The following is a 26,004-nucleotide window of genomic DNA, read 5'->3' as shown; positions in this document are numbered from 1 at the left end:
GAAGCACAAGTGTAAAAAAAAAATCACTGCTAAACAAATTAAGAAAATGTAATGGTTTCCTTACAGGAGGTGTTATGAGAGAGGGCGCAGTCAGGATAGTTGTGCCCTCCCATCCCCTTTTCTACAATTTAAAACGTTCTTGGTTTCTAACTTCACTCAGTTCCAATAAATGGTCATCAACCTAAAAGCAAACAAGAGAAAATCTGCAGATGCTGGAAATCCAAGCAACACACAGAAAATACTGGAGGAACTCAGCAGGCCAGGCAGCGTCTAGGAAAAGAGTACAGTCAACGTTTCGGGCTGAAACCCTACGGCAGGACTGGATAAAAAAAAAGTTGGGAGTAGATTTAAATCTTCTGTCTTTCATTTAGAATCGTGAGTAGTAGGGTCCCCAACATGGATGAAAAATGGCACAATTACTCATGCTGCCATTTTGGATTTTTCCCCTGTTGTTTGTTCTGCTTCAGGCTACTCCAATCAGTTTCACCAAATTTCATTTCAATTCCAAGAACTCCAATTTTGGCTAGGAGTCTCTGAAAAAGCACTCTAACAATGCCAAAGGAGTGTTTAAATTTTAGTCAGCTTGGATTAGGCTCATGAAGTAGAGAGTACCAGCTGAGGTATAAGATTTTAATATTTCTGGTTACTGAAGAGCATGAAATTAGGTGAGTAGACAAATCCCATGCTACTTCATTACATTATCAGTTGTGAGCTCAGCTTTCTTAGTGCTACTTTAATTTTGAATTATTTAGCTCTGAACTCTCTGGGAGCAACTACAATATTACACACAATCACAAAATATATAAAATCAAGACTTGATACAGCAGCTTGCAAACTACCCAAGAAACTGAAACCTGTTAAAGTGCATAGAAAGCAACAACTTCATAATATAAGCTGAATTTTTTTTTTGCATTAATCAGCTTCTGAAGGCAAAGTTGAAATTCTACATTACATCTTTTGCCTATAGCATGAACAATACTATCACTTGAATTTATATTTTATATATTACAGTTTAATTGGAATGTAAAGGATAATGTTACAAACATTTACAAATATACATAGGTGCAGATGTCAACAATATACATTCTGGCTAACAACCTTTTATCTGTTTATCCATAGCTTTACCTGTTATTGTACAAAAAAACATTTTAAAATCATTCCAGTATCACAAAGAGGTATGTGGTGGCTACCCAAAGCTGAGAGCCAAAGAGTTAAAAGTCTGAGCTTTGCTTTTTAATTACAGGACAGCAGAAAACGTGTATCTTCGTCCTATCAGTTACTTTTGTGTATGTTTGCATCTAGTCTACATGGAAAAGTTTTGAAGATAAATTAATTTTTGAAATATTATTAGTTCTTGACAAAGCTGTAAGTGTATATTGGCATAACCGTCCTCTGCTGAGTTTTATTACACTGGACTATGCAGTCTAGAGGAAACAAACAATCTCAGCTAATATATTTAGTACCTTGAAGCAGTGTTAAGTTTGCAATTTATGTTGCATGTTGATGAAACTTCACTTTTTCTGGACATTGGTATTAATTGGAAACAAGATGTTATAAGTTGGTAAATAGCTACTCAGTCAATAAGGCAAAATACTGTCACTGAGCTGTCTTCAATCATTTGTCAATGAGTGTATGATTCACTATATTATTTATATGGGACAGGATTGGCAAAATATTCTATAAAATTTTGACTGACTGTGAATAGGAACTCCTCATTTTAGAATCTCACTAAACATGCTAGTGAATATGGAGCAAACAAATGCTCAGATGCAGACTTCCAAGCTGCCCACCGTTGGTGCATTATTGTTGCAACATTTCCTGTTGCTTCATATGGGGTGACAATCTTGCATTTGATCCACTTGAAGTAAAAAAAAAGTTGGATTCTAGATTCCATTATGGCAATCATTTACAACACTGAAATCTGAGCAGCCATTAACCTCATACAGCAATGAAAACGGCAATAAATTCATGAACAGGTTTCTGCTTAGAAGGGCACACAGATTTTCAAAGTTCTATTCCCAGCTATGCTTCATGCACCTTGTTGGGACGATCACTAAAGTAATTTGCAGTACTTGTATTATTGAGAACTGTCTTCTGTGGTGTAATCTTCATTGGTTAAACGGCAAGTCCCACTGCCAGCCTGTAACAATTCTTCTTCACTATCTACTTCGTCATCATCCTCTTCCTCTAGATCTTGTATGGGCAGGCATGTCTTGGAGCCTTTGCAAATTTTAAGGTGTCTAGTCAAATGATACTTTGTTAAGAATGCTTTTGAACACTTTTCACAAATGAAATCCCTTCTTCCTTCATGAGAATTCAGATGTTTCTTTAAGTGGGTCGTCCTCCAGAAGAGTTTGTCACAATTTGGACACTTGATCTGTCGCTCTCTACATGGAAATGTGAAGACTAGGTTAAAAATTTTCAATAAAATTCAGTGCTTTTGAATGAATGTCATGCACAAATGTAATTCCAAAGAAATACACCTCAGTTCTAACCTGCAACAAAAGTCAAAGAAGCCTACTATCATCCAGAGGCATCCAAATTGCTGGAAGCTAATATCAACTTGCATGGGTAAACAGAAATGCTACCTTTATATTTGAGTTGTATTCCTATATCTCCCCCAAGTAGCGTGGTTAGTGTAACGCTTTACAGTGCAGCAATCGGAAAATCGGGGTTCAATTTCTGCTGCAGTCTGTAAGGAGTTTGTATCTTCTTCCCATGACCATTTTCCAGGTGCTCCAGTTTCCTCCCACATCCCAAAACAAAGACGTATGGGTTAAGGTTTGCAAGTTGTAGGCATGCTATGTTGGTGCCGGAAGCAAGGCAACACAGGAGGGTTGCCCCAGTACATCACAAATGATGATTAAGTATTGCATTTCACTGTATGTTTCGATGTACAAGTGACAAATAAAGCTAATCTTTAAAACCTTTGCAATCTGTTGCCTTTTGATTCAACCATGCAAGATGATCCTAGGGTAACTACCTATCTTGGCTCAGAGTCAGAAGCTCTGTAACCAAGCCTCACTCTGGAGATGAGCATATAAGCCAGGCTGACCTTTAAGTGCACACTAAAGGAATATTGAATTTCCATAGCCGCTGCCTTTTGATGAGATATTAAACTGCATCTGTATACTTAATTGACAAGGAAGATCCTATGGTGTTCTTTAAAGAAAAATAAGATAGGTCTTCCACAAATGACAACTTACTGTGTATGGGTCACCACATGTTGACGGAGATCTTGCCTCCGCATGAACATTTTTTCACAGTAATCACACTTCAGGTTCTTCTCTCCTGTGTGGATAATCATGTGCGAGGCCAGGTGAGCCTTCTGCGTAAAGGACTTGTCACACATTTCACAGCGATAGTTTTTCTGACCTGGTAAAAAGGTAAATTACTTATTCAGACTGTAAGACACTTCATTGCAGTGCATGTATTTTCACTGTTAGCCATTTATATTTAGTTTTAAGGAAAGTATTCTTATTTGGATGCTGAAACATTTTTCCATGGTGTGGCTGCTTAAGACTTAACTAATCCATTCATCTGGCTGGTTTCTGCTTCCGAGCTTAAAATCAGCAAGATCTACCACCTACTATTGGTCTGGTCGAGTTTGTATATTGACACCAACCTTGCTGAATTATAATGAGATCTACATTATCACGGCTTTAGATTTAATTTTCTTTAGTGCTTAAGCACCTGAATACCCTCTACCATCCCAGTTAGTGAAACTTCCAGTCTTACTAACCTCACTCACCACTATAATCCACCTATTCTTTTGATACTTTATTTCTTGCACATTTCTTCCACTGTTGGGTCCTGGTTTCTGCAATTTCCTCCCTATAACTCTGTCTCATCTCCTTTGTGAACTTCATCAAACATTTGTTTTATCAGATGTATTTTAGTTACCATTCTTAATATCTCCATTTTGCACTCAACATTATTGCATTTGTAAAACTTATGAAATGTCTTGGAATATTTTCAGTGTTAAAATGCACAGTGTTAAACCAAGTTATTGTGCCTTATATTTTTCAGAACCTAGAACATCAACAATAAATTGCATAGCAGTTCAGTAGCTACCTATACAACTGTGGTAATCATTTTTGATGATTATGGTGTTAGTTCAGAGGGAAATGCTGGTCAAAGCATTAGAACCGTGTCTCATCCTTTATTAATAGTAAAGAACCTTTTAAATTCCATTTGGGCCATCAAAACAGGTAACTGCACAGCCACACTAACAATGCATTGTTGTAGTGTCAGCACAGATTGCGTGTTCAAATCAATCACATACGTCGACTATCCGTGTTGCAATAATACATTACAGAGAACTCCAGAAAGATGCAGTTATGTCAAACTTGTAACTGTGAAAATGGTTTTGATATCTAATCTTCAATTCCAACATCTGACAGTTGATTTCTATTCTCAATATGGAGCAGAATTTTACATCTAGACACAAAAAAGTAATTTAGTTCGCACCTGAAGAAGCTTGGCAGAAATGAATATCGTCTTTAAAAAATGCTCAATAACATCTCCCCAGATTTTACTAAGCACACAGAAAATGCTAAGGAAAAAAAAATTCCCTGACAAGCTGTAGAGCCCAAAGAAAAATTTAGCAAAAAGCTCATTTTGCAAATAGGTAGCATACCTGTGTGGATCTTGAGATGAGTTCGCAGGTTGCTGGGATCACTGAAAGCCTTGCTGCAGAATTCACATTTGTGTGGCTTCATCCCCATGTGCCCCATCATATGAACGTTCAGTTTGGTAGAGGAGGTAAAAGCTCTTGGGCAGATGGAGCACTTCCACTTCCTCTCCCGATTCTGTCCATGGCTGCTTAGGTGCAACTTCAGTTCACTATACGTCCCATAAGCCTTCCCACAGTGACACATGTGCACATCCGGATGCTCAGGAACCCCTTCAACAAAATAAACATACACATTCCATTCCTCAAAGTCAGTGAATATATTTCAGAGTAGAATCACAAGTGCCTTTTGTCATCTTATGTAGGAAACAGGGAAGGCCAGGATTTGTTGTTAGCTATAGTAATCTTAATTAAAGGTACCAATGTATCGTGGACTAGCAGCTCAAAGTTTCCTCCATAATACAATGTGAAGTGCTATGTGTGTAATTTTGGCGTTAGTAAGTCATTTCCTTACATTATAGAGGTGGTCATTTGGCCCTCTCAAGTTCACGGTCAGCTCTCAGAGCAGCTGCATCAAACCCATTCCCCAATTTATTTCCCTGCAATATTTCTAATTGTTTCCCCCTCCCTCTCCCTCACCATATTAACCAGCACATCTGGAGGGAAGCCAGAACATTAAGGGGGAAACTCACATAGACACACAAAGAATGTAGGCGCCACTGAGATCACTAAAAGTAAGGACTGAACCAGCGCTGCCGGAGCTACAAGGCAGCAGGAGTACTGGCTGGCCCATTTTATGGTGCCTAATTTCGGTCCTCATTAGACAGACTACTTGTTCGTTTTCAAAGGCATATGTATTCTGCATTTACAGGGAAATATTTATGAAATGAGAAACTTTATTTGCACAGTAGAGATATATAACAGTAAAAATGATACTACTTCAGGTAAGTTTCCCAGCTTTTGTATGTATTAAAATCAGAAAATAATTGATGATAGACAAACAAGAAAAAAATTGCAAATTGAAGAAAAATTTAAAGAATACAGAAATGTATTTTAAAAACTTGCAGGACATATCGCATTCTTTCTAATTTTAATCTCTAGTTTAATAACTTAAAATCCGATTCTTGGATTTCAGTGTATTCAGGCGTTGACCTGTAACCCATAAGACAATGCAGTCACATGATTTATATAACAATAAGTATTAGCAACTGTTATTATATACTGAAAGTTTTGATTTTCTTTACATTTACTGTGATCAACGGGGTGAATGCGGTGCCAATAAAGTTTTCAGTTCAGATATTCTAAAACAAACACCTAATTCCCTGACCACTTGCACACAGGATAGCCAGGTAGGTATACAGGGCAGCTCCCAGAGATGTTCCAGCTTTGTTCAAGAACGTGAATTATAATTGTCGTTATTTATCTGTGTCATGAAACTTAAATTTGTGATGGGAGTGAACACAGGTTAAACAGACATAAAAATGTTAAAATTATTTGTCAAAATACCCAAGATAATTGACAAATATATATCTAGATCAAAGGAAAAGGAAGTCTCACCCAGTTGCCTTGCATAATCCCTACTGTAGTAAAAGAGTAGCTCATGGTCAGGGGGGATCTCCCTGGATGTACAGAAATAAATCTTCCCATTATGAGGATAGGCCACCAAATTTTGCTCCTCACGAGTCCTAAAAGACATGCGGTAACTAATGATAATGTTTCAATGTTTACACCCGAAATACATTTATACATTATATTGCTGTATACGGTTTTAATTATTTTGATAATAATACAAAGTCTGTCTTCCCATTTTTGTAGACCATTATTCTGAATATACAGTTACAAATGAGTAATTTTTCCATATTGTTTTCTGATGACAGAAACAATTTTAATAGAAGAGCAGGAATATTCAAGCACCGCAGTTTAACTCCAGGCTGCCATAGCCTAGCCGGTGTAATATCCTTTGAACGTGACACAGCTCACATCCTTACAATCCGTATGCCTCGCTCAAATTAACTCACCTGGCTCTGTGCACAAACATCATCCAGTTACAGATGTTCTCATCTGCTGTGACTATTTGGAATTCCAGAACATAATTGCGAAATATCTGGATTAAAAAACAAATAAATGACAGAACATGCAGGACCTTTTCAATGGACTGTGCAGTGACAAATGAGACTGTGCAAAGACAAATTAGACTTTAACAAAATCTTATCCAAGTGTAGCAAAAAAGAGATTCAGACTCAGAACAATCAAGTAAAATACATAAACTTAACTATATTACTACATTTATCACAGAATACAGCACCATCTAAGCTCAGAACTTTGTGCAGATCATTCAGCTCATCTAGTTACTCACTGTTGACAAGTCAAAATCCCATTAAAAGCACTGTGATCTGTCCACCCAATCACACCCCCTGTGTGACCATTTGAGATAGCACTCATATGTCAATGCTTCTGACTTCAGCTATAATCTTGTTTTCTGCAGGTCTGTTCCCTTGACCTTTATAGTACATGCATCCATATCCTCTGAGACCAAGCTTAGCCTTCTGGCTATTTTCTGTCTCTCTTTTGCCTTCGTACATGCAGTACTCAAAATGCAAGTCTAGAAGGAGCCTAACTGGGTTTCATTCAAGGCTAAAAAATACAAAATATTAAAAGTTGTTAGATATCTGAAACGAAAACAGATATTGGAAATTTGAAATTAAATTTTGTGGAAGGTTGCGAAGAAAAAGCATTTCAGGATGTATATTGTATACATTTCTCTGACATTAAATGTACCTTTGAAACCTCTGAAAATTCTGGACATACTTTGCAAGTTGGAGAAGGAGAGAGAAAAATTACCCGTCATCAGCCTGAAAGATGCCTCTCTGTGTTTCTGTATAGAAGCTGCCTGACCTCCTATAACTTTCCTACATTTCCTATTTTATTTCTGACCTAAGAACTAAGCATTTTATTTACTTTGTTCATTAATGTTATGCTGTTGTTCAGAATGACTGCTTTTGACTTAACTAGCTCCCCCTGTTTTCTTGAACTCTTTTTCCTGGGTAAGTTAGCTAATGGACAAGGAAAGTTACACACACACACACACACACACACACACTGTACAAATCAAGGGCACATCCAATGACACCATTCGTTATTACAATTTTAAGTGGTAATCTGAAATTTGTTTAGTCACATAGATTCCCAATTGATCAGTAGCTTGATTCAGACGCAAGGGTATATTGCTCTAACCATGAACAAACTAATCTTTTAGCACGAAGCTTTTAAAATACAGTCAAGAACACCAAGATTTGTTTTTGTGGTATATTTCAGTCATACTAACTTTCCAGATATTTGTGCTGCTTTTACTTGACCAGTCAGTGATTTCCATCAGGTTAATCTGCTGTCCAATCAAAGGTCCAAAACAGGTGCGTACAGGGATTGCTTCTTGACTCCACACACCTACCAAAGATTAGGTACAATGAGTCAGCTGGGACAAACTTGATACAGAACACATTCAGCATTCCGCAACAAACTAACCTAAACAGTTTGCTGATACAGTCTCGGTAGCTTAGTCAGAGGCTGCTGGGGGAATCAATCAAATGGTGATTATTTTAGTGCATTGTCTGAGTATTAGAGCAAGTGTAGTGAATGGGCAAGGTGCAAATCAGTGAGTCACAGTCTAATCTCCAGGTCAAGTTCTGTGAACAGACACAGTCAGTGCCCTTGGGAAATCTCAGTGAAACATTGTCAATGTGCCAGGGAAATCAATTTCTCAAATTATCAGTTTGGAACTGGATTCCCTGGTGGTCGTGTCTGAGTGGAGGATGCTGCAGAAGCTACGGAGCATTATGGACAGTCCCTCTCACCCTCTCCATGGCATACTGGGCAAACAGAGGAGCACCCTTAGTAACAGTTTGATTCTACCTAGGTGCACAACTGAACGCCACAGGAGATCCTTTCTCCCTGTGGTTATAAGACTCTACAACTCCTCCTCAAGTATATGGTTTCATTTCACATCTGTATTTTGCACTATTACTTTTTAATGCACATTGTGTTTTTTCGTACTGCAATGCCTACATTTTGTATTTTAAGGTATATATTTCTGACTGTACAACCTTGCAACAATAATTAAAATAATAAAGTTTTATCTTATATTTCTGTGAGTTATGCAAATGCTAGAGCCATCTTAATGAAAAAGTCTGTGTACTGGGTCAATTTCAGCGAGATTCAGTCAGTGTGATGGGCCAATCTCATTAATTCAATAAATCTGTCCTTTAGGCAATAAATGAAGATTTTAATTAAGACAATCAGCATGATCAAACAGTGTTAACAATAAAGTTTTCTGCTGGTCTTGATGGATCTTTTGAACAAAACACTTTTATAACAGGTTTGGAGTGCAAGGCCCTTCTATCACACATGACACTTTGGTCTATGATAGAACATCTCTGCCAAGGGGCTTGGACTAAGCTGGAATGGGATCCTGTACAGCAGCAAGCCAATGAAACAACTGAAGCACATTATAATTTATTATTCTAGGATAGTTAAAAATATAAGATGTAGATTTATAGAACAATGAAATAACTGAAGATTAGCCAGGATGGAAAGCGGGAGAATATATAAACCAGCTGGTATTGGTGTGGAATAATGGCTGATTTAGAGGATGTTTTATAAATTAACCAATAGATTTAACATATACTAGAGGAAGATTAAGCGGATACCTTTTTAAATGATGCTGTTAAAAGGACCAGCGTTTAATTTCCATGAAAAACATAAGTGCAATATTCTCAAACTAAAATAAACAACAGTGTATGAACAAGAGAAAATCTGTAGATGCTGGAAATCCAAGCAACACCCACAAAATGTTGGAGGAACTCAGCAGGCCGGGCAGTGTCTAGGAAAAGAGTACAGTTGACATTTCGGGTCAAAGGGTGTCGGCCCAAAACATCGACTGTGCTCTTTTCCTAGATGCTGCCTGACCCACTGAGTTCCTAATAGTGTATGAATGCCATGTTATTAACTTATCAACTTGCAAGACCATTACTATATCCTATACCAGCCAAAAAAAAAAAATTTTACCACAAAATCCCAGAAGATTCTGCAAAGGATCACTAAAATGACAATCTTATTTTACAGATAATGAAACAAAACCTTCTACACACCAACATCTTCCCCAGTGATGGACTGTCTGAGGGTCAGCTGCCTTGGAATCGAGAGTCTGGCTCGGCTGTTAACTGGTGTGTCTGGAATGAAAGTCACGGCTCCATGTTCGGGACAGTCTGCAGGGTAAGCCCGATCACACAGAGTACACCCTGAAGAACAGGAACAAGGAGAGTTACACCAATACCACACATTCAACTGACCCTATTAAAATAATGCAGCTAGCTCCCAAAGCCATAGTCACAACCAACCTGTGGCCTAGCAAGCCAAACCAATAACAAAATCAACTTTTACCACCTTTAATACCATAATACAGTAGTCGCTGTAACACTAAACACTGCCAACCACCCTGGTTCAATTCCTGCCACTGCTTGTAAAGGATGTGCATGTTCTCCTTGTGACTGCATGGGTTTCCTCTGGGTGCTCCAGTTTCCTCCCAAACCCCAAAGACATACTACTGTTGCGTCCCTTTCCGCGCCTTCTGGCGCATCGGGTGGCAACCTTGCCATTTCTTTAGCATTTATTGTACGTTTTTTTTTTACAAGGCTGAGTTGCTAGCTCGGCGCACAATCTAGTACATATGTAAAGTGTGCAAGGAGACAGCCAGATTCGAACCCAGGACAACTCGCCTTGGTCTGATGGGACACCAATACACCATCAGCCAGCTAAAGACAGACTGGTTAGTAGGTTAATTGGTCACATGGGTGTAATTGGGCAGCATGGGCTTGTTGAGCCAGTAGGGCCTGTTACTGTCTGTATCCCTAAATAAAAATAAATAAATTGAAAATAATACTGAAACAATGGCTATCCATGAACGTGTTATCAATACCATATCACATGGGGAATATTACTGCAGATGATCAAAAACAAAACCATAGAAGCTGTGTCTTAAAAGAGCTAGAGTTATTACAGAACTGGCATCTTGGCAGCTGGATGTCCATGCAACAATTCATTCTGGAATAAGTAAGTGACCCCAAATCAATGGAGAACAGAGATCTTTGAGGCTAGGTGGCTGCAGGAAATAACACAGCAAGGGACTGTGATGAGATTTGTAAACATGAGTCCTAATACCAAAATTAAGTGTTGCTTCTTCAGGAGCCAGCATTGGTCTTGCAAGCACTGTGGCAATGAGTGATCGGGACATGGGAAACCGACAGCAGAGTTTTCAGTAACTTCAGGCTTACAATCATGTACTTTTGTCCAGATTTTTGCTCTTGTTCTTCTGTGCAGATGGCGTGCCAAGGCACAGAGGGTACTGGGCATTCAGTGACGTTAATGCACATTTTGTTCCTGCTTGCACACAATCATTCTGCACAAATGAGCAACACATGGCATGAGCCTGGCCATTATTTCCTTCCAAGCAGCTCCTTCTTTAGGTCAGTACTTTGCTCTCTGCACTGGTGGGATCTTGTGACCAATATGTTTTTATACTCACAGGTTCGTTCTATCACACTTCAATAGTTTACAGAGCATAGCTTTCAGGAAATCTCACACTCAGCTGGAATGGGAACCTCTGGAGCAGCATGTCGGTGTACCATTTGAAGCACATTACAATTTCCATAGCCATTTAATTTCACAAACAATGATGCTGACAAAAAAACTTACAGATTGTGAAAGAATCCGTGAGGTTTTCTTTATTGGAACTGGAGTCCTCTATCTGCAGAGATCCTGACACAAACGTAAGGTTTTCTGCAGACACATCAACCTGGTTGGAACTCATGGAGACATCAGTTGTAATGGTAGAAACGGAGACTGTATCCAGGCCAAGGCTGGATCCGTGTAGAGGTACCGGCTCGAGTGAAGATAAGGAGTGAGAGGAAGGAAGAGCCACTCCTCCCGGGTTTGGGTTCAGTGCAGCAGGATGGATGGAATCAGTCAAAGAATTCTCAGACATGTTGCTTACCCGGCCAGTCATTGGCTCTGGTTCCATGACAACTGGCAACTCCAGAGAGTTTGCATGAATTGGAATCACTGTATTCTGTCCTACTACTGCCTCTGGCTCCAAGTTATTCTGCACTGATTCCACCGTTATTGTTTCATGGCTTCTCGACCCAGAGGGCAATGTCTGCGGCTCTCCTGTGACCCCATTTATTGTCATCTCTTCACTCATTCCTTCCGCCGAGATGGGGCTGTTTACTCTGGAAACCGTTTCCATGGAGATACTGGCATCCAATGGGACCTCTGGGTTGCTGTTCTGGTGCAGATTTTGGGAACTATGAGTTCCTACTTGTCTTGAGTCAATTGAGACGATGCCAGACTCCAAGCTCACTCCGCTGCTGGATTCATAATGATCCAGGCTAGGTGGGTTGCTGGAGACAGGCAGTCCAGGGCTGCCATCTACACTGATTGCTGTGGGGTGGATGTATTGGGGAGGTGGTCTGTCAGCCAAATAGGACAAAATACCTGCAAGAAGGACACAAATTTAAACTAGTGGGAAAGTGAAAAACATTCATTTCAGATCAATCTATGTCTCCCCATTAAATATTTAAGAAAACAAAGTGGAATTGATAGGAACAGAATTTCTGCGTGAAAACAGTGAAGTGGAAAGTAATTTGAAATGCTTGTTATTCATGTGCCTAAGGTAAGACCATAAGACCATAAAGTACAGGAGCAGAATTAGGCCGTTTGGCCCATCGAGTCTGCTCCGCCAGTTCATCATGGCGGACCCAATCCATATCCTTTCATGCCCTGACCAATCAAGAATCCATCAACCTCTGCCTTAGATATACATAAAGACTTGGCCTCCACAGCAGCCTGTAGCAAAGAATTCCACAGATTCACTACACTCCAGTTAAAGAAATTCCTCCGCATCTCCATTCTAAAAGGATGCCCCTATATTCTGAGGCTGTGTTCTCCGGTCTTACACTCCCACCATAGAAAACATCGTCTCCACACCCACTCTATCAAGGCTTTTCACCATTTGATAGGTCTCAAAGAGGACACCCCTCATTCTTCTAGCGAATACAGGCCCAGAGCCATCAGGTGCTCTTCAAATGACAAGCCATTCAATCCTGGAATTATTTTCATGAACCTCCTTTGAACCCACTCCAGTTTCAGCAAATCCTTTCTAAGTGGCCCACACCTGCTCACAATACTCTGTGACGCCTCACCAAGTGCTTTATAAAGTTTCGACATTACATCATTGCTTTTATATTCTAGTCCTCTTGACATGAATGCTAACATAGCATTTGCCTTCCTCACCACAAACTCAACCTGAAAATGAACCTTTAGGGAATCCTGCACAAGTCCCTTCGTGCCTCAGCATTTTGTATTTTCTCTGCATTTAGAAAATAGTCATCCTTTTCATTTCTTCTCCCAAAGTGCATGACCACACACTTCCCTACACTGTATTCCATCTGCCATTTTTTTTGCCCATTCTCCAAACTGTCCAAGTCCTTCTGTAGCCTCTCTACTTCCTCAAAACTACCTGTCCCTCTACCTATCTTCATATCATCTGCAAACTTTGTAACAAAGCCATCAATTCCATCATCCAAATCACTGACGTATAACGTAAAAAGAATCACTCTCAGTACTGACCCCTGTGGAACACCACTAGTCATCAGCAGCCAGTCAGAAAAGGCTCCCTTTATTCCCACACTTTGTCTCCTGCCAATCAGCCACTGCTTTATCCATGCTAAAATCTTTCTTGTAATACCATGCGCTCGTAGCTTGCTAAGCAGCCTCATGTGTGGCACCTTGTCAAAGGCTGCCTGAAAATCCAAGTACCCAACATCAACTGATTCTCCTTTGTCTGTCCTGCTTGTTATTTCTTCACAGAATTCCAATAGATTTGTCAGGCAAGAATTTCTCTTGAGGAAATCATGCTGACTACAGCCTATTTTATCATGTGTCTCTAAGTTCCCAAAGACTTCATCCTTAGTAATAAACTCCAACACTTCCAAACCACTGAGCTCAAACTAACTGGCCTATAGTTCCCTTTCTTCTGCCTTTTTCCCTTCTTGAAGAGTGGAGTAACATTTGCAACTTTCCAGTCCTCCGAATCATTCCAGAATCTACTGATTCTTGAAAGATCATTACTAATGCCGCCACAATCTCTTTGGCCCCCCTCTTTCAGAATTCTAGTGTGTCTACCATCTGGTCCAGGTGATTTATCTCCCTTCAGACCTTTCAGTTTCCCAAGAACCTTCTCTCTAGTTATGGTAACTTCACACACTTCATAACCCCTGACACATGGAACTTCCACCACACTGCCAGTGTCTTCCACCGTGAAGACTGATACAAAATAGTTATTCAGTTCATCTGCCATTTCATTGTCCCTCATTACTACCTCTCCAGCGTTGTTTTCCAGTGGTCTAATATCCACTCTCACCTCTTTTTTACACTTTATGTATCTGAAGAAACTTTTGGTATCTTTAATATTATTGGCTAGCTTACCTTCTTAATGACTTCCATCTTTACCTTCTTAATGACTTTTTTAGTTGCTTTCTGTTGGTTGTTAAAAGCTTCCCAATCCTCTAACTTCCCACTAATCTTTGCTCCATTAAATACCCTCTCTTCGGTTTTATGTTGGCCATGGTAGTGTCATCTTTCCTTTAGAATATTTTTTCCTCTTTGGGATGTATATATCCTGTGCCTTCCAAATTGCTTCCAGAAATTCCAGCCATTGCTGCTCTGCTGCCTTCCCTTGCCAGTGTTCTTTTCCAGTCAATTCTGGCCAATCTGGCTGCCATGCCTCCGTAATTCCCTTCACTCCACTGTAATATTGATATATCTGACTTTTGCTTTTTCTTCTCAAAATTCAGAATGAATTTGATATTATGATAATTTGCCCCTTTTACCTTAAACTCTCTAATCCAGGTTCATCCCAATCCAGAATAGCGGATCCTCAACCGGGCTCAATGACGAGTTACTCCAAAAAGCCACCTCATGGGCACTCTAGATATTCCCCCTCCTGTAATCCAGCACCAACCTAATTTTCCCAATCTACCTGCACAATGAAGTCTCCCATTTGTGAGGTTTTTTGTAGAGTACTTAAAAATCAAATATATTGGGGAAAGTAATATCTCAATGAAACCCAGTAACTCATCTTGCTGGAGCTGTCAATATTCTCATGGGTCTGAAACAGGTCATACCTGCCAGAGCTAATACAGTGACCAATTGTACAAGAATGTTCATGAGATACAGGAGTAGCTAGACTGCTTGTTCCAGAGCTCTTAGAGGAGGAGCCAAAGGAAATAGTAATAAATAATTTCAACATTAAGAGACAGGGTGGTGCTATTACAAAATCATATGAAAAACCTAGTGGACCATTCCGCAATTAACGAATTTGCTGCCATCTGCTAAAAGGGAAGAAATTTCAAAACAGAGCAACACGAAGTGCATAGAAGGTAGCACAAGGAGTTGGAGAGATTGTGAAAGTCAACACAGCGAGAAACAGCACAATGAAATGAAAGGAATGTGAAAGTGGCAACATAGAAAGGGCAAAGAGATGTGAAAGAAACTGTAAAAGTGAATTGAAAATGTGAAACAACATTGAAATATGAATGGATAACAAAGTGGTTGTAAACATAGATGAAGAGCACACACACCAGTGATAAACAATAACATAAGGAAGTGTGACAGACGTTGAGAGTTAGCAGTGTACCCAAAAGGACAGGGCTAATGGACAACAGACATGGAGAACTGTGTTGAGCATATCAATGACCGGAACACAGTCTAACCTTGACAGCTTGTCAAAATGAGAAGTAATCTTAAGCTAAATGCTTCCCTTTTGCAGTTAGGTCTTCACTTACCCGGTAAAATATGCCGGAAGTAGCTGTTCTCCAAGTGTGGATAAGGAGGTGGTGGTAAAGTATAATTCCGGTCTGGAATGCTGCACATTACTCCACGTTCCCCAATGCTCATTGGAAGCATTAATGACAAGGCGGACGGGAGAGTGCCCAAGGAAGGACTAAGGTTTGGTATTGCCACTGGCATTCCTACAATTGAAAGACCAAGAAATTAATTAAAACAAGCAAATGTGGTGCGTGACATAACTAAACATCCTGCCTGAGCAAGAGTAAGCTAACTATAAATACATAGCAGCATGCACTGCCTTCAAAGGACCTGATGCAGAGTTCTGACCAGAATCATCGACGATTCCTTTCCTACCACAAATGCTGCTTCATTCACCGAGTTCCTATAAGAGATTGCTTGTTGTCTAAACTAACTACAAGTCCTTCCCACAACTATCACAATCTGTAATAATTTTTCTCTGACTGCTGTGATACCCCACAATGACATCACGGCATTGACTCAAATGAGAATGAAATCCCAGAAATAGTTCCAAAGTACTAGGGAAAAATCACTGACATGCATTTGGGATGTTCAGTTTCAAATTAATGATCCAGATCATAATTCTGGAGGACATGAAGACACTGAAATTATTCAGAAGCCATAGATCCCAGTTAGAATATATTCCGTCCACACATGTCTGGCCTAAGAAGCATCTAAGCAAGCAACCTAATCACCAAAGCAGAGAAGGGCACAAACATAACATGTGTAAATGAGATTGTAAGGTAGAACATGGTGGGCTGAAGAATCTGTTTCTGTGCTGTACAATTGTATGATTCAGAGATCTGCTAAGTAGTTTCAGCAATTTCTGTTTAATTTCTAGATCCTTCCTTCTGTTTCTTTAAAGTTTATCTCTTATATCTCAATCCACACCTACTGGTCACGGGGTTAACTGGGCAGCAAGCAAAATTTGAAGATTTGAGAGAACCTGAGATCTCCTTAAATCTCTTACCCTACACTCAAGGACAGGTGAAATTCCTGTACCTAGTTAATAATCTTCAATCCAATCCAGTCTTGGGTAAAAGGCAAAGGCGCTCCAGTGGGTGATTTGCTAATTCAGTTTTGACAGTGCTTGCAGTTCTCAGTTTCTCAATGCATTATGAAAACAGCGGCCTTGTCTTTGTTCTATCAGCACTGCCATGAAACTTACTTGGAACCGTTGTGAATCATGACCATCCCTAACACAAGATTTTAACATTTGGACCACAGACTTTTCATAAACCCGGTGATCATCAAATTTGTAATGGAGATACACATTACAGAGTCTGACTGTAAATGTATTGTTCAGCAAAGGGGCACTTCGTGTTTTAATATCAAGTTAAGTAACTAAATGGATTAATGTAGTTCTTTTGGCTCTACTAGCTTCTCACGTTCAAAGAGCCTGAGGATCAAATCTACACTTGAACTCTGGAATTTACTCAAATAAGGCCTGACATAAATTATGCAGAGATGTTTACATTATTGATTGCACAGTTGCAATTCTGTAGATTGGCTTAAGACTAATAAATCATATTGGTTCAAAAAGACATAAACTAAGTTAAGGACATAGCATTACAATCCTACAATGATGCTGACTATCAACAAAATCCCAATTCCCGAGAAAAGTCTGAGGGGGGCTGAACTTGTTTACTTAATGGCTTTAATTAGTAAGATTATCATAAAAAAAGTGACAATGCAAAGGGAAGAAACCACATCTGGTATTCATTAGTTCACTGAACATCACAGGGGACGGACTGGCTGCTGTCCAACAGTTGATAGAAAATATTTGCCATTACTCGGAATTATCCCAAGTTTAGACCAGCATTTCCTACCTGGAGTTGGGAGAGGGTTGTGGGTGGGTGAACTCATGCCCAGGTGACTTGCGGTTACAGGCAAGTTACTGCTAACAGAAGAAGCACTCAGTTGATCCATGCCCACAGGACTCAGGTTGATATCATTCATGCTGAAAAATTCAGAATGAGCATGTGATTGGCGACCACAGTCTAAAGTGAATCACATTCCTTCTCTGACACTTCCTCTCCATCAAATTACCCAGGAAGCAGTACAGGTTGACCTTCACTAATCCGGCACCATTGGGACCTGAGGAGTGCCGGATTAGTAAAAACGCTGAATTACAGAAGGATCACATTAAGCATAATCAGTGCCGGATTATCGAAGGAACCGGATTACAGGTTGTCGGATTAGTGAAGGTCAACCTGTACTTAGATACACCAGATAAAGAAAACAAGAAAACAGCTGCTATATTTCATTAAGAGTTTGAGGAGATTTGGTAAGTCACCAAAAACACCCGCAAATTTCTACAGATGTACCGTAGAGAGCATAATAATTGGCTGCATGGGGGGGGGGGGGGGGGGGGGAGGGGTGCAGAGGATCGAAGTAAGCTGCAGAGTTGTAAAATTAGTCAGCTCCATCATGGTACTAGCCTCCATAGTATCCATGACATCTTCAAGGAGTGGTGCTTCAGAAAGGCGGCATCCATCGTTAAGGATCCCCACCACCCAGCACGTGCCCTCTTCTCATTGTCCCCATCAGATAGGAGATACAGAAGCCTGATGGCACACACTCAGCAATTCAGGAACGGCTTCTTCTTTTTTGCAATTCAATTTCGAAATGGACATTGAAGCCATGAACATTACCTCACTATTTTTTATTCCTCTTTTCGCACTACTTATTTAATTTAGCCATTTTATATATATATATGTACTTACATATACACAGACTTGCTGTAATTCAGTTTTTTTTCCTGTACTTACCATGTCTCGTACTGCTGCCGCAAAGTTAACAAATTTCACGGCATATGCCACTGAAATTGAACTAAATTTTGATTCCGATTCTACTAAGTAAATTAGATTAACCTACATTTGTAATGAGATATTTTGCCAACTGCAATTTTTGCACAATAACTGCATCTACATCATAGATCAGGATGAAACCAGTTTTCTGCTCCTACAGTGTATTTCTGCATCCATTTACTGAATATTAAATTCCAGAAAATGCATCCTCTTTTTGAATTGTATTGATTCTAACTCAGTGCTTTTAATACTCCTTTGTCCAAAACCAGGGTCAAATGAGCACAAAACAACACACAAAATCTCTTACTAGCTCTTCTTTCAGTTAGTCCTAACAAAGTTTCTTGGCCTGAAACGTCGACTGTACCTCTTCCTAGAGATGCTGCCTGGCCTGCTGCGTTCACCAGCAACTTTTATGTGTTGCTTGAAATTCCAGCATCTGCAGATTTCCTCGTGTTTGCGTTTTTAAATGCACAAAAACTGTTCCACGTCCATTTCCCATAGCTTTAAATAACGTCCCTTTCAACCCCTGTGATTTAGCTCTATAATTTAGCAGATTCACTTCCTTAATGAGTTATCAATAAAAATATCAAATAGAAAAATCAGCAGAGTACACACTTTGAGAAGGAAAAAAAATATGCTTCTTCTGATGCCAAAAGAAAAACAGGGATATACCTGAATAAGTCTTCTTTCTTACTCTGTCCCAAAAGGTTTTCACGGTTGAATCATCCATCTGTTCCCAATGTAGAAAGTAGAAAAATACCAGTTATTATAATAACTAAGCGGAAATTATAGTTAGATCTGTGTGGATATCAATGCACATAACCCAGTCTAGTGCAATACAAGTACACCCCCTCTACTTCTGTCCACACTATCCCCACATAATCACACTCATGGCAAATGCATGTCAAGCACAGATCCAACAAGGGTACTCTTCTGCAGCATGCAAATACCATCAACAACATCAAAAACTGTTTGGTAGAGTAGCAATGCACTCTACCAAACAGTTTTAAGCAAAAATTGATTGTGAACATGACTAGGACAGATAACCATATACAGTGCCTATAAAAAATATTCAAACCCCCTCCCCCCAAAGTTTTCATGTTTTATTGTTTTACAACATTGAATCACAGTGGATTTAATTTGGCTTTTTTGACACTGATCAACAGAAAAAGACTCATGTCAGAGTGACAACAGATCTCTACAAAGTGATCTAATATAAAACACAAAATAATTGATTACATAAGTACTCATCTCCCTTTAATATGATACACCAAATCATCACTGGTGCAGCCAATTAGTTTTAGAAGTCACATGATTAGTTAAATAGAGATCTGTTTTCAGAGACCAGCATACAGTCAAGGTGTTTCAATTGATTGTAATAAAAATACACCTGTATCTGGAAGGTCCAGCTGCTGGTGAGTCCGTATCTTGGCAAAAACTACACCATGAAGACAAAAGAACACTCCAAGTAACTCTGTAAAAAGATTATTGAAAAGCACAAGTCAAGAGATGGATACAGGCAAATTTCCAGGCAACTTAAATGGACTACATTTAAGTCAATCATCAAGAAAAGGAAAGAATATGCCACAGCTATAAATCCGCCTAGAGCAGGCCATCCTCAAAAACAGTGACTGTGCAAGAAGGGGACTAGTGAGGGAGGCCACCAAGAGACCTATGACAACTAGGGAGGAGTTACAAGCTTCAGGGGCTGAGATGGGAGAGACTGTGCATCTAACAACTGTTGTCCAGGTGCTTCACCAGTTGCAGCTTTATGGAAGAGTGGCAAAGAGAAAGCCACTATTGAAAAAAACTCACATGAAATCTTGGCTAGAGTTTGCCTGAAGGCATGTGTGAGACCCTGAAGTCAGCTGGAAGAATGTTCTAAGGTCTGATAACACCAAAATTGCGCTTTTCGGCCATCAAACTACACGCTATGTTTAACATAACCCAAACACCGTACATCAAAAACACACCATCCCTACCGTGAAGTATGGTGATGGCTGCATCATGCCGTGGGGATGCTTCACTTCAGCAGGCCCTGGAAGGCTTATGAAGGTAGAGGGTGAAATGAATGCAGCAAAATACAAGGAAATTCTGGAGGAAAACCTGATGCAAAACTTGGGAGATTCGTTTTCCAGCAAGACAATGACTCTAAGCATAAAGCTAAAGCTACACAGTAATGTCTTAAAAACAACAAAGTTAATGTTCTGGAGTGGCCAAGTGAGAGTCCAGACCTCAATCCAATTGAGAATTCATGGCTGGACTTGAAAAGGACTGTTCACTCACAATCCCCATGCAATCTGACAGAGCTTGAGCAGTTTTATAAAGAAGAAGAGAGAAAAATTGCAGTGTCCAGATGTGCAAAGCTTACTGCTGATGTTGCATCTACTATATAGTGACTTGAAGGGGGTGAATACTTATGCAATCAATTATTTTGTGGTTGTATATTTGTAATTAATTTAGTTCACTTTGTAGAGATCTGTTTTCACTTTGACACAAAGTCTTCTTCTGTTGATCTGTGTCAAAAAAAGTCAAATTAAATCCACTGTGATTCAATGTTGTAAGACAACAAAACATGAAAACTTTCAATGGGGGGGTGAATACTTTTTAAAAGGCATTCTACTTGGTCAAAGAGCTCCATTTTAAGAAGTGAGAGGAAAAGAGAGGAAAGTTGTAAAGAGGAAATACTAGACTTTACTGCTTTGCCAGATGAAGGCAACACCACTGACCAAGGAGCGAATAAATTCAATGGAAATCAAGAGGCGAAAATGCAGGTATCTGAAACCTGAAGCTTACAGAGCTAGGGAAGGTCGACTATGGAGGTTTGAAAACACGGATGAGAATTTTAAAGTGAAGACTCTGCAATGGGGATCAGTGATCACTGGAGATAGTGGGTGAAAGGGCCTTATTATGGGTTGAGATATGGGCAGCTAATCTTTAGTTGATCTCAAGTGCATGGAGGGTAGAATGAAGGAGGCTGCTCAGAAGTGCACAGCAATAGTAATGTCTGGCAAGGGCATGGATGGCGATTACAAAATCAGCTGAAATGAGATGATTCACATAATGTCACTCGTGTAAATAGTCAGTCTTCACTGATGCAATAGATTAAATTCACGTCCAAGTAAAATTTGGAAATTAGTCAGATGCTGTTCATCACAATTACCAGTCAGTGCCTGAGAACAGAGTTTGTGACAGGGATGAAACACAATGGCTCTATTCTTCCCAATTCTTAGAGAAAATGCTCTTCCAGTAGTAGATGTCAGATAAGCAATATGACAATTTAGAGACTGTGGTGGGGTCATGAGAGGTGACAACAAAGTAGAGCAGAGCGCTGCTAGCACACATATGGGAACCTGGGTCTTTGAATGATTTTGACATATAGAACCAACAATGAGCCCTTGGATAACACCAGAGATAACAGTGCATGAAGACTGCCTTCTGCACTGAACAGAAGAATAGAAATACACCATTTACCTCTGGTCAGCAACAACATTCAAGAGTTAATAACTGATCTGTGACCTAACACCAGATACTTCCAGTTCTTTAAATAATTGTTTTGTCTATAATATTTCACTCATATATATATATATAAAATTAACAGATGACCGAGTAGAAGATAGCTCATTTTCAGAAGATGTTTCCTAATTCTCATCACACATTGAGTACAGAAATCTTTTCCAACTTCAATCTGAAGGCTTACAGTATCTCTTTATTCCTTAGCCCTACTTTCCCACCTGATCTTGGCAGGAGAGAGAAGAATGGGATTTGGTGGGTCCAGTATCATCTAGTTGTAGCCATTCCAAAGCTTGCAAAAATTTAGCCTGTAGAAGCTCAGCAAGTATACAGATAATATAACACAAAATATCCACTACTTATCACATACATACTGGAAGCAAATTCAGTCTAGCAATAACATTACATCAGCAACACACATCAAAGTTGCTGGTGAACGCAGCAGGCCAGGCAGCATCTCTAGGAAGAGGTACAGTCGACGTTTCAGGCCGAGACCCTTCGTCAGGACTAACTGAAGGAAGAGTTAGTAAGAGATTTGAAAGTTGGAGGGGGAGGGGGAGATCCAAAATGATAGGAGAAGACAGGAGGGGGAGGGATGGAGCCAAGAGCTGGACAGGTGATAGGCAAAAGGGGATACGAGAGGATCATGGGACAGGAGGTCCGGGAAGAAAGACGGGGGGGGGGGACCCAGAGGATGGGCAAGGGGTATATTCAGAGGGGCAGAGGGAGAAAAAGGAGAGTGAGAGAAAGAATGTGTGTATAAAAATAAATAATAGATGGGGTATGAGGGGGAGGTGGGGCATTAGCGGAAGTTAGAGAAGTCGATGTTCATGCCATCAGGTTGGAGGCTACCCAGACGGAATATAAGGTGTTGTTCCTCCAACCTGAGTGTGGCTTCACCTTTACAGTAGAGGAGGCCGTGGATAGGCATGTCAGAATGGGAATGGGATGTAGAATTAAAATGTGTGGCCACTGGGAGATCCTGCTTTCTCTGGTGGACAGAGCGTAGGTGTTCAGCAAAGCGGTCTCCCAGTCTGCGTTGGGTCTCGCCAATATATAAAAGGCCACATCGGGAGCACCGGACGCAGTATATCACCCCATTATATCAGGGCTGTATTGTAACTTTTCAGACTGCAAATCACAGCAATCAACAAATGTACACTCACAAAAAAAGAAATCAAACTCAGGCAATGATAATCTTACTAAAAGAGGCTCAGGAGGTGTTCAGTCCATTCAGACTCTGCAGAGATGGCACAGAACATACACAGAGCAAACACAGGGAATGAGTTTGGTGGCCACATATGTACATCATGGAAAGTCAGTATAGTCACAAGCTCAGGGAGAATCAGTGCCAACACAAACAGAGCCTGTTCAAGATCTGAACCGTCCGTGCAGGTTCATTGTCATTGATGTCCATTTGGGTACAATCCATGCAGTGTCGGTGTAGGCTCCAGTCAGTACAGACCCAGTGTTCCTATTGTCTATGAAGAGTTTGAATACAGCCTGTGTTCAGCTGGTGTGGACACAGGCCATGCAGATTTGGCATAGATACAGTATGAGCTGAGATCAGGCCAAGTCAATATTCACACAGTCCATATGGTCACAATGTGTACTGAGTCAATGCAGACAGTGTAAAAATAGTCCATGCAGAGGCATTATAGGTATAGCCATAGAATCAGTTTACAACATGCTGAGCCAGTGTAGAGTCACTGTAGAGTTGGTATAAGCTGTATAGCATCAGTGTGGACATCATTCATACAAATTTGATGAAAACACATCTGATGCTGTCAGTACAGTTACAATTGCTGTATTTGTGAACTGTCCATACAGAATTATGCAGATACAGCCAGTGCAGAGTTGTTGTAGTCCATACTGAATCCCTGTGAAGAGCATTAAAGGTCAGTAGACATTGGCCGAGCAGTTTGTGTAGAAACAGCCCCTACAGACAGTACCATATGGCTCACACAGATTGTGCAAGTACAGCCCGTGCGGGCTTGATGTAAATAAAGTTCGCGGACAGAACGTGGGCCTAAGCTATATAGTTGATAGAAATACATCCCTCGCAGAGTCAACCGAACTACTACAGACTATGCAGTTAGAGTTGGCACAGGCTGCGCAGGGTCGGAAGAAACATCGTCCTTGCAGAGCTGTAAATAAAGTGAAAGCACAGCCCTTCCTGACTCGTGCACATAAAGGCCTTGCAAAGAGTTCGTGCAAAGTCAACGTGGGCACAACTTGCAGTCAGTGTAAACTTGGCCTTGCAGAGAGAGTTGCTACAGCATCGATCGTGCAGCGTATCAGTGCAACACAGCCCGTGCTAAGAGTCGATGTCAACATAGGCCTTAAAGAGTTGCTGCAGGCACAGCCAGTGCAGAATCGGTGCATTTGTGCTGCCGTAAGAGACACCCGCGCACTAGCAGCCCGTGTGTGTGGAGCCGTTGCTCAGGGGCTGGTGCGGTGCCGAGTTTGTGGTCAGTGTACGCGGTGCCGTGAATCCCAGTCCCCGGCCTGTTCACTGCAACATCTGACGGGAATGCAGGGGAAGCGGGAGCGGCCGGTGGAACGAGGCAGGGTGTCGGGTGGCGAGCAGCGGGTCAGCGGTGCCGCTCGAGCCGCGCCGCGCCGCCGGCCTCCGAGCGCCGCTCGCGCTCCGCCGCTTGCCACCCTTTGTTGTTCCCAGCGAACGTTTGTCACTGACCTGTCAGCGCGCGCGGCTCGTGTCCACCGCCGGCCAACAGCGCCCGGCTGCGCATGCGCCATTACCGCCGACAACCGGCGCCCCCCACTGCTCCCCTCTCGACACGGCAGACGCTGCGATCCTTCCCCTTGCCGCCGGTAGAGCAACTCGGGCAACGCCCCTAAGATACCTCACCCCACGCTGGAGACAATGTTACTGCACAATGAGCTGCAATAAAAAGAAGAGCTTGTTAGAATTGCCCGAAACCATAGAAATACTCAGCAAGTCAGGCAGCATCTGCAGAAAGAGAAGAACGGAGTTTCAGGTAGCTGTCCTTTTTGTTTGGTTCTGATTGGTTTGAAGTGTTTTTCTCATCACAGTTGCTGTCTAACTTGCTGACTAATTGCAGCATTCCCTGTTTTTATTACACACTTCTAACATCTGCAGCTCTTTTTTTGCTTTTTATTGGAGTGCTTGTTTATTCACATCCCAGGTGCTTGCAAAGTGCCCTGCTTCGAAGTAGCTTTGGATTGTCGTCAAGCAAGTCATTGTCTACACAGTAGGATTCTATGAATAGTACTGTGCCTGACTTAGAATCAAAATCAGGGTTTTATTGATGAAATTTGTTATTACATGGCAGCAGTACCGTGCAAGATAGTACAATTGGAGTTTGGAGTTCAATTCCAGCATCCTCTGTAAGCAAGTTTGTATGTTGCTTCCTAGTGCGCCTGGGTTTCCCCTTGGTGCTCTGGTTTCCTCCCACAGTCCAAAGACATACTGGCTAGTGGGTTAATTGGTCATTGTAAATTGTCCCCTGATTAGGCTAAGGTTAAATCAATGGGTTGTTGGGTGGCAAGACTCATTAGGCTGGAAGAGCCTGTTCTGCACTGTATCTCTAAATAAATAAATAGACCAAACATCAGAATGGGTAAGAAATGTGATGGAAATAACCTTGGCCATGAAATAACTGTTGGTGCCAGACAGGGTGGTTTGAGTATCTCAGAAACTACTGATTTGCGATGTTCACACACAACAGTCTCTAGAGTTTACAAAGGCCGATGTAAAAAACAACAAAAAAGTCCAGTCAGTGGCAGTTCTGTGGGTGAAAACACCTTGTTAATGAGAGAGGTCAAAGGAGAATGGCCAGACTGGTTCAAAGTAAATTTATTATCAAAATTCATACAGTGGCATGCAAAAGTTTGGGCACCCCTGGTCAAAATTTCTGTTACTGTGAATAGTTAAGTGAGTAGAAGATGAACTGATCTCTAAAAGTCATAAAGTTAAAGATGAAACATTCTTTTCAACATTTTAAGCAAGATTAGTGTATTATTTTTGTTTTGTACAATTTTAGAGTGAAAAAAGGAAAGGAGCACCATGCAAAAGATTAGGCACCCCAAGAGATTTGAGCTCTGAGATAACTTTTACCAAGGTCTCAGATTTTAATAAGCTTGTTA

General features: G+C 40.7%; 1 protein-coding gene across 3 annotated transcripts; it reads right to left on the bottom strand.

Annotated features, from left to right (window-relative positions):
- Positions 1-772: 772 nt before the first annotated feature.
- On the bottom strand, positions 773-24,651 carry prdm4 (PR domain containing 4). 3 transcript variants are annotated; one of them, XM_072267721.1, is made up of 13 exons: positions 24,572-24,651; positions 19,751-19,834; positions 19,033-19,090; positions 17,380-17,510; positions 15,529-15,714; positions 11,381-12,178; positions 9,778-9,927; positions 7,959-8,077; positions 6,652-6,737; positions 6,191-6,318; positions 4,640-4,906; positions 3,207-3,375; positions 773-2,387 (listed from the first exon to the last, which is right to left on the bottom strand). In XM_072267721.1, the coding sequence occupies exons 4-13, from the start codon at positions 17,507-17,509 to the stop codon at positions 2,078-2,080; spliced, it is 2,343 nt and encodes a 780-aa protein (XP_072123822.1). In that variant the 5' UTR covers position 17,510; positions 19,033-19,090; positions 19,751-19,834; positions 24,572-24,651; the 3' UTR covers positions 773-2,077. The 3 variants fall into 3 exon arrangements, with proteins under 3 accessions (XP_072123822.1, XP_072123823.1, XP_072123824.1); XM_072267722.1 differs by lacking the exon at positions 24,572-24,651 and adding an exon at positions 23,077-24,561; XM_072267723.1 differs by lacking the exons at positions 19,751-19,834; positions 24,572-24,651 and adding an exon at positions 23,077-24,561.
- Positions 24,652-26,004: the final 1,353 nt, after the last annotated feature.

The sequence above is a fragment of the Mobula birostris genome, chromosome 9 (assembly GCF_030028105.1).
Source record: "Mobula birostris isolate sMobBir1 chromosome 9, sMobBir1.hap1, whole genome shotgun sequence".
NCBI lineage: Eukaryota > Metazoa > Chordata > Chondrichthyes > Myliobatiformes > Myliobatidae > Mobula > Mobula birostris.
Note: the sequence above shows the minus strand (reverse complement) of the source record. Positions and strands in the feature narration are given on the sequence as shown.

Excerpts from the sequence above, each read along its gene's own strand:
- prdm4 (XM_072267721.1), bottom strand. The coding sequence starts at position 17,509 with ATGAATGATATCAACCTGAGTCCTGTGGGCATGGATCAACTGAGTGCT. Across the intron at positions 8,078-9,777 it reads CATCACTGGGGAAGATGTTG|GTGTGTGGAGTCAAGAAGCA; the intron begins GTGTGTAGAAGG and ends AATCTTTGGTAG. Across the intron at positions 4,907-6,190 it reads GGATTATGCAAGGCAACTGG|GGGTTCCTGAGCATCCGGAT; the intron begins GTGAGACTTCCT and ends ATTTTGTTGAAG.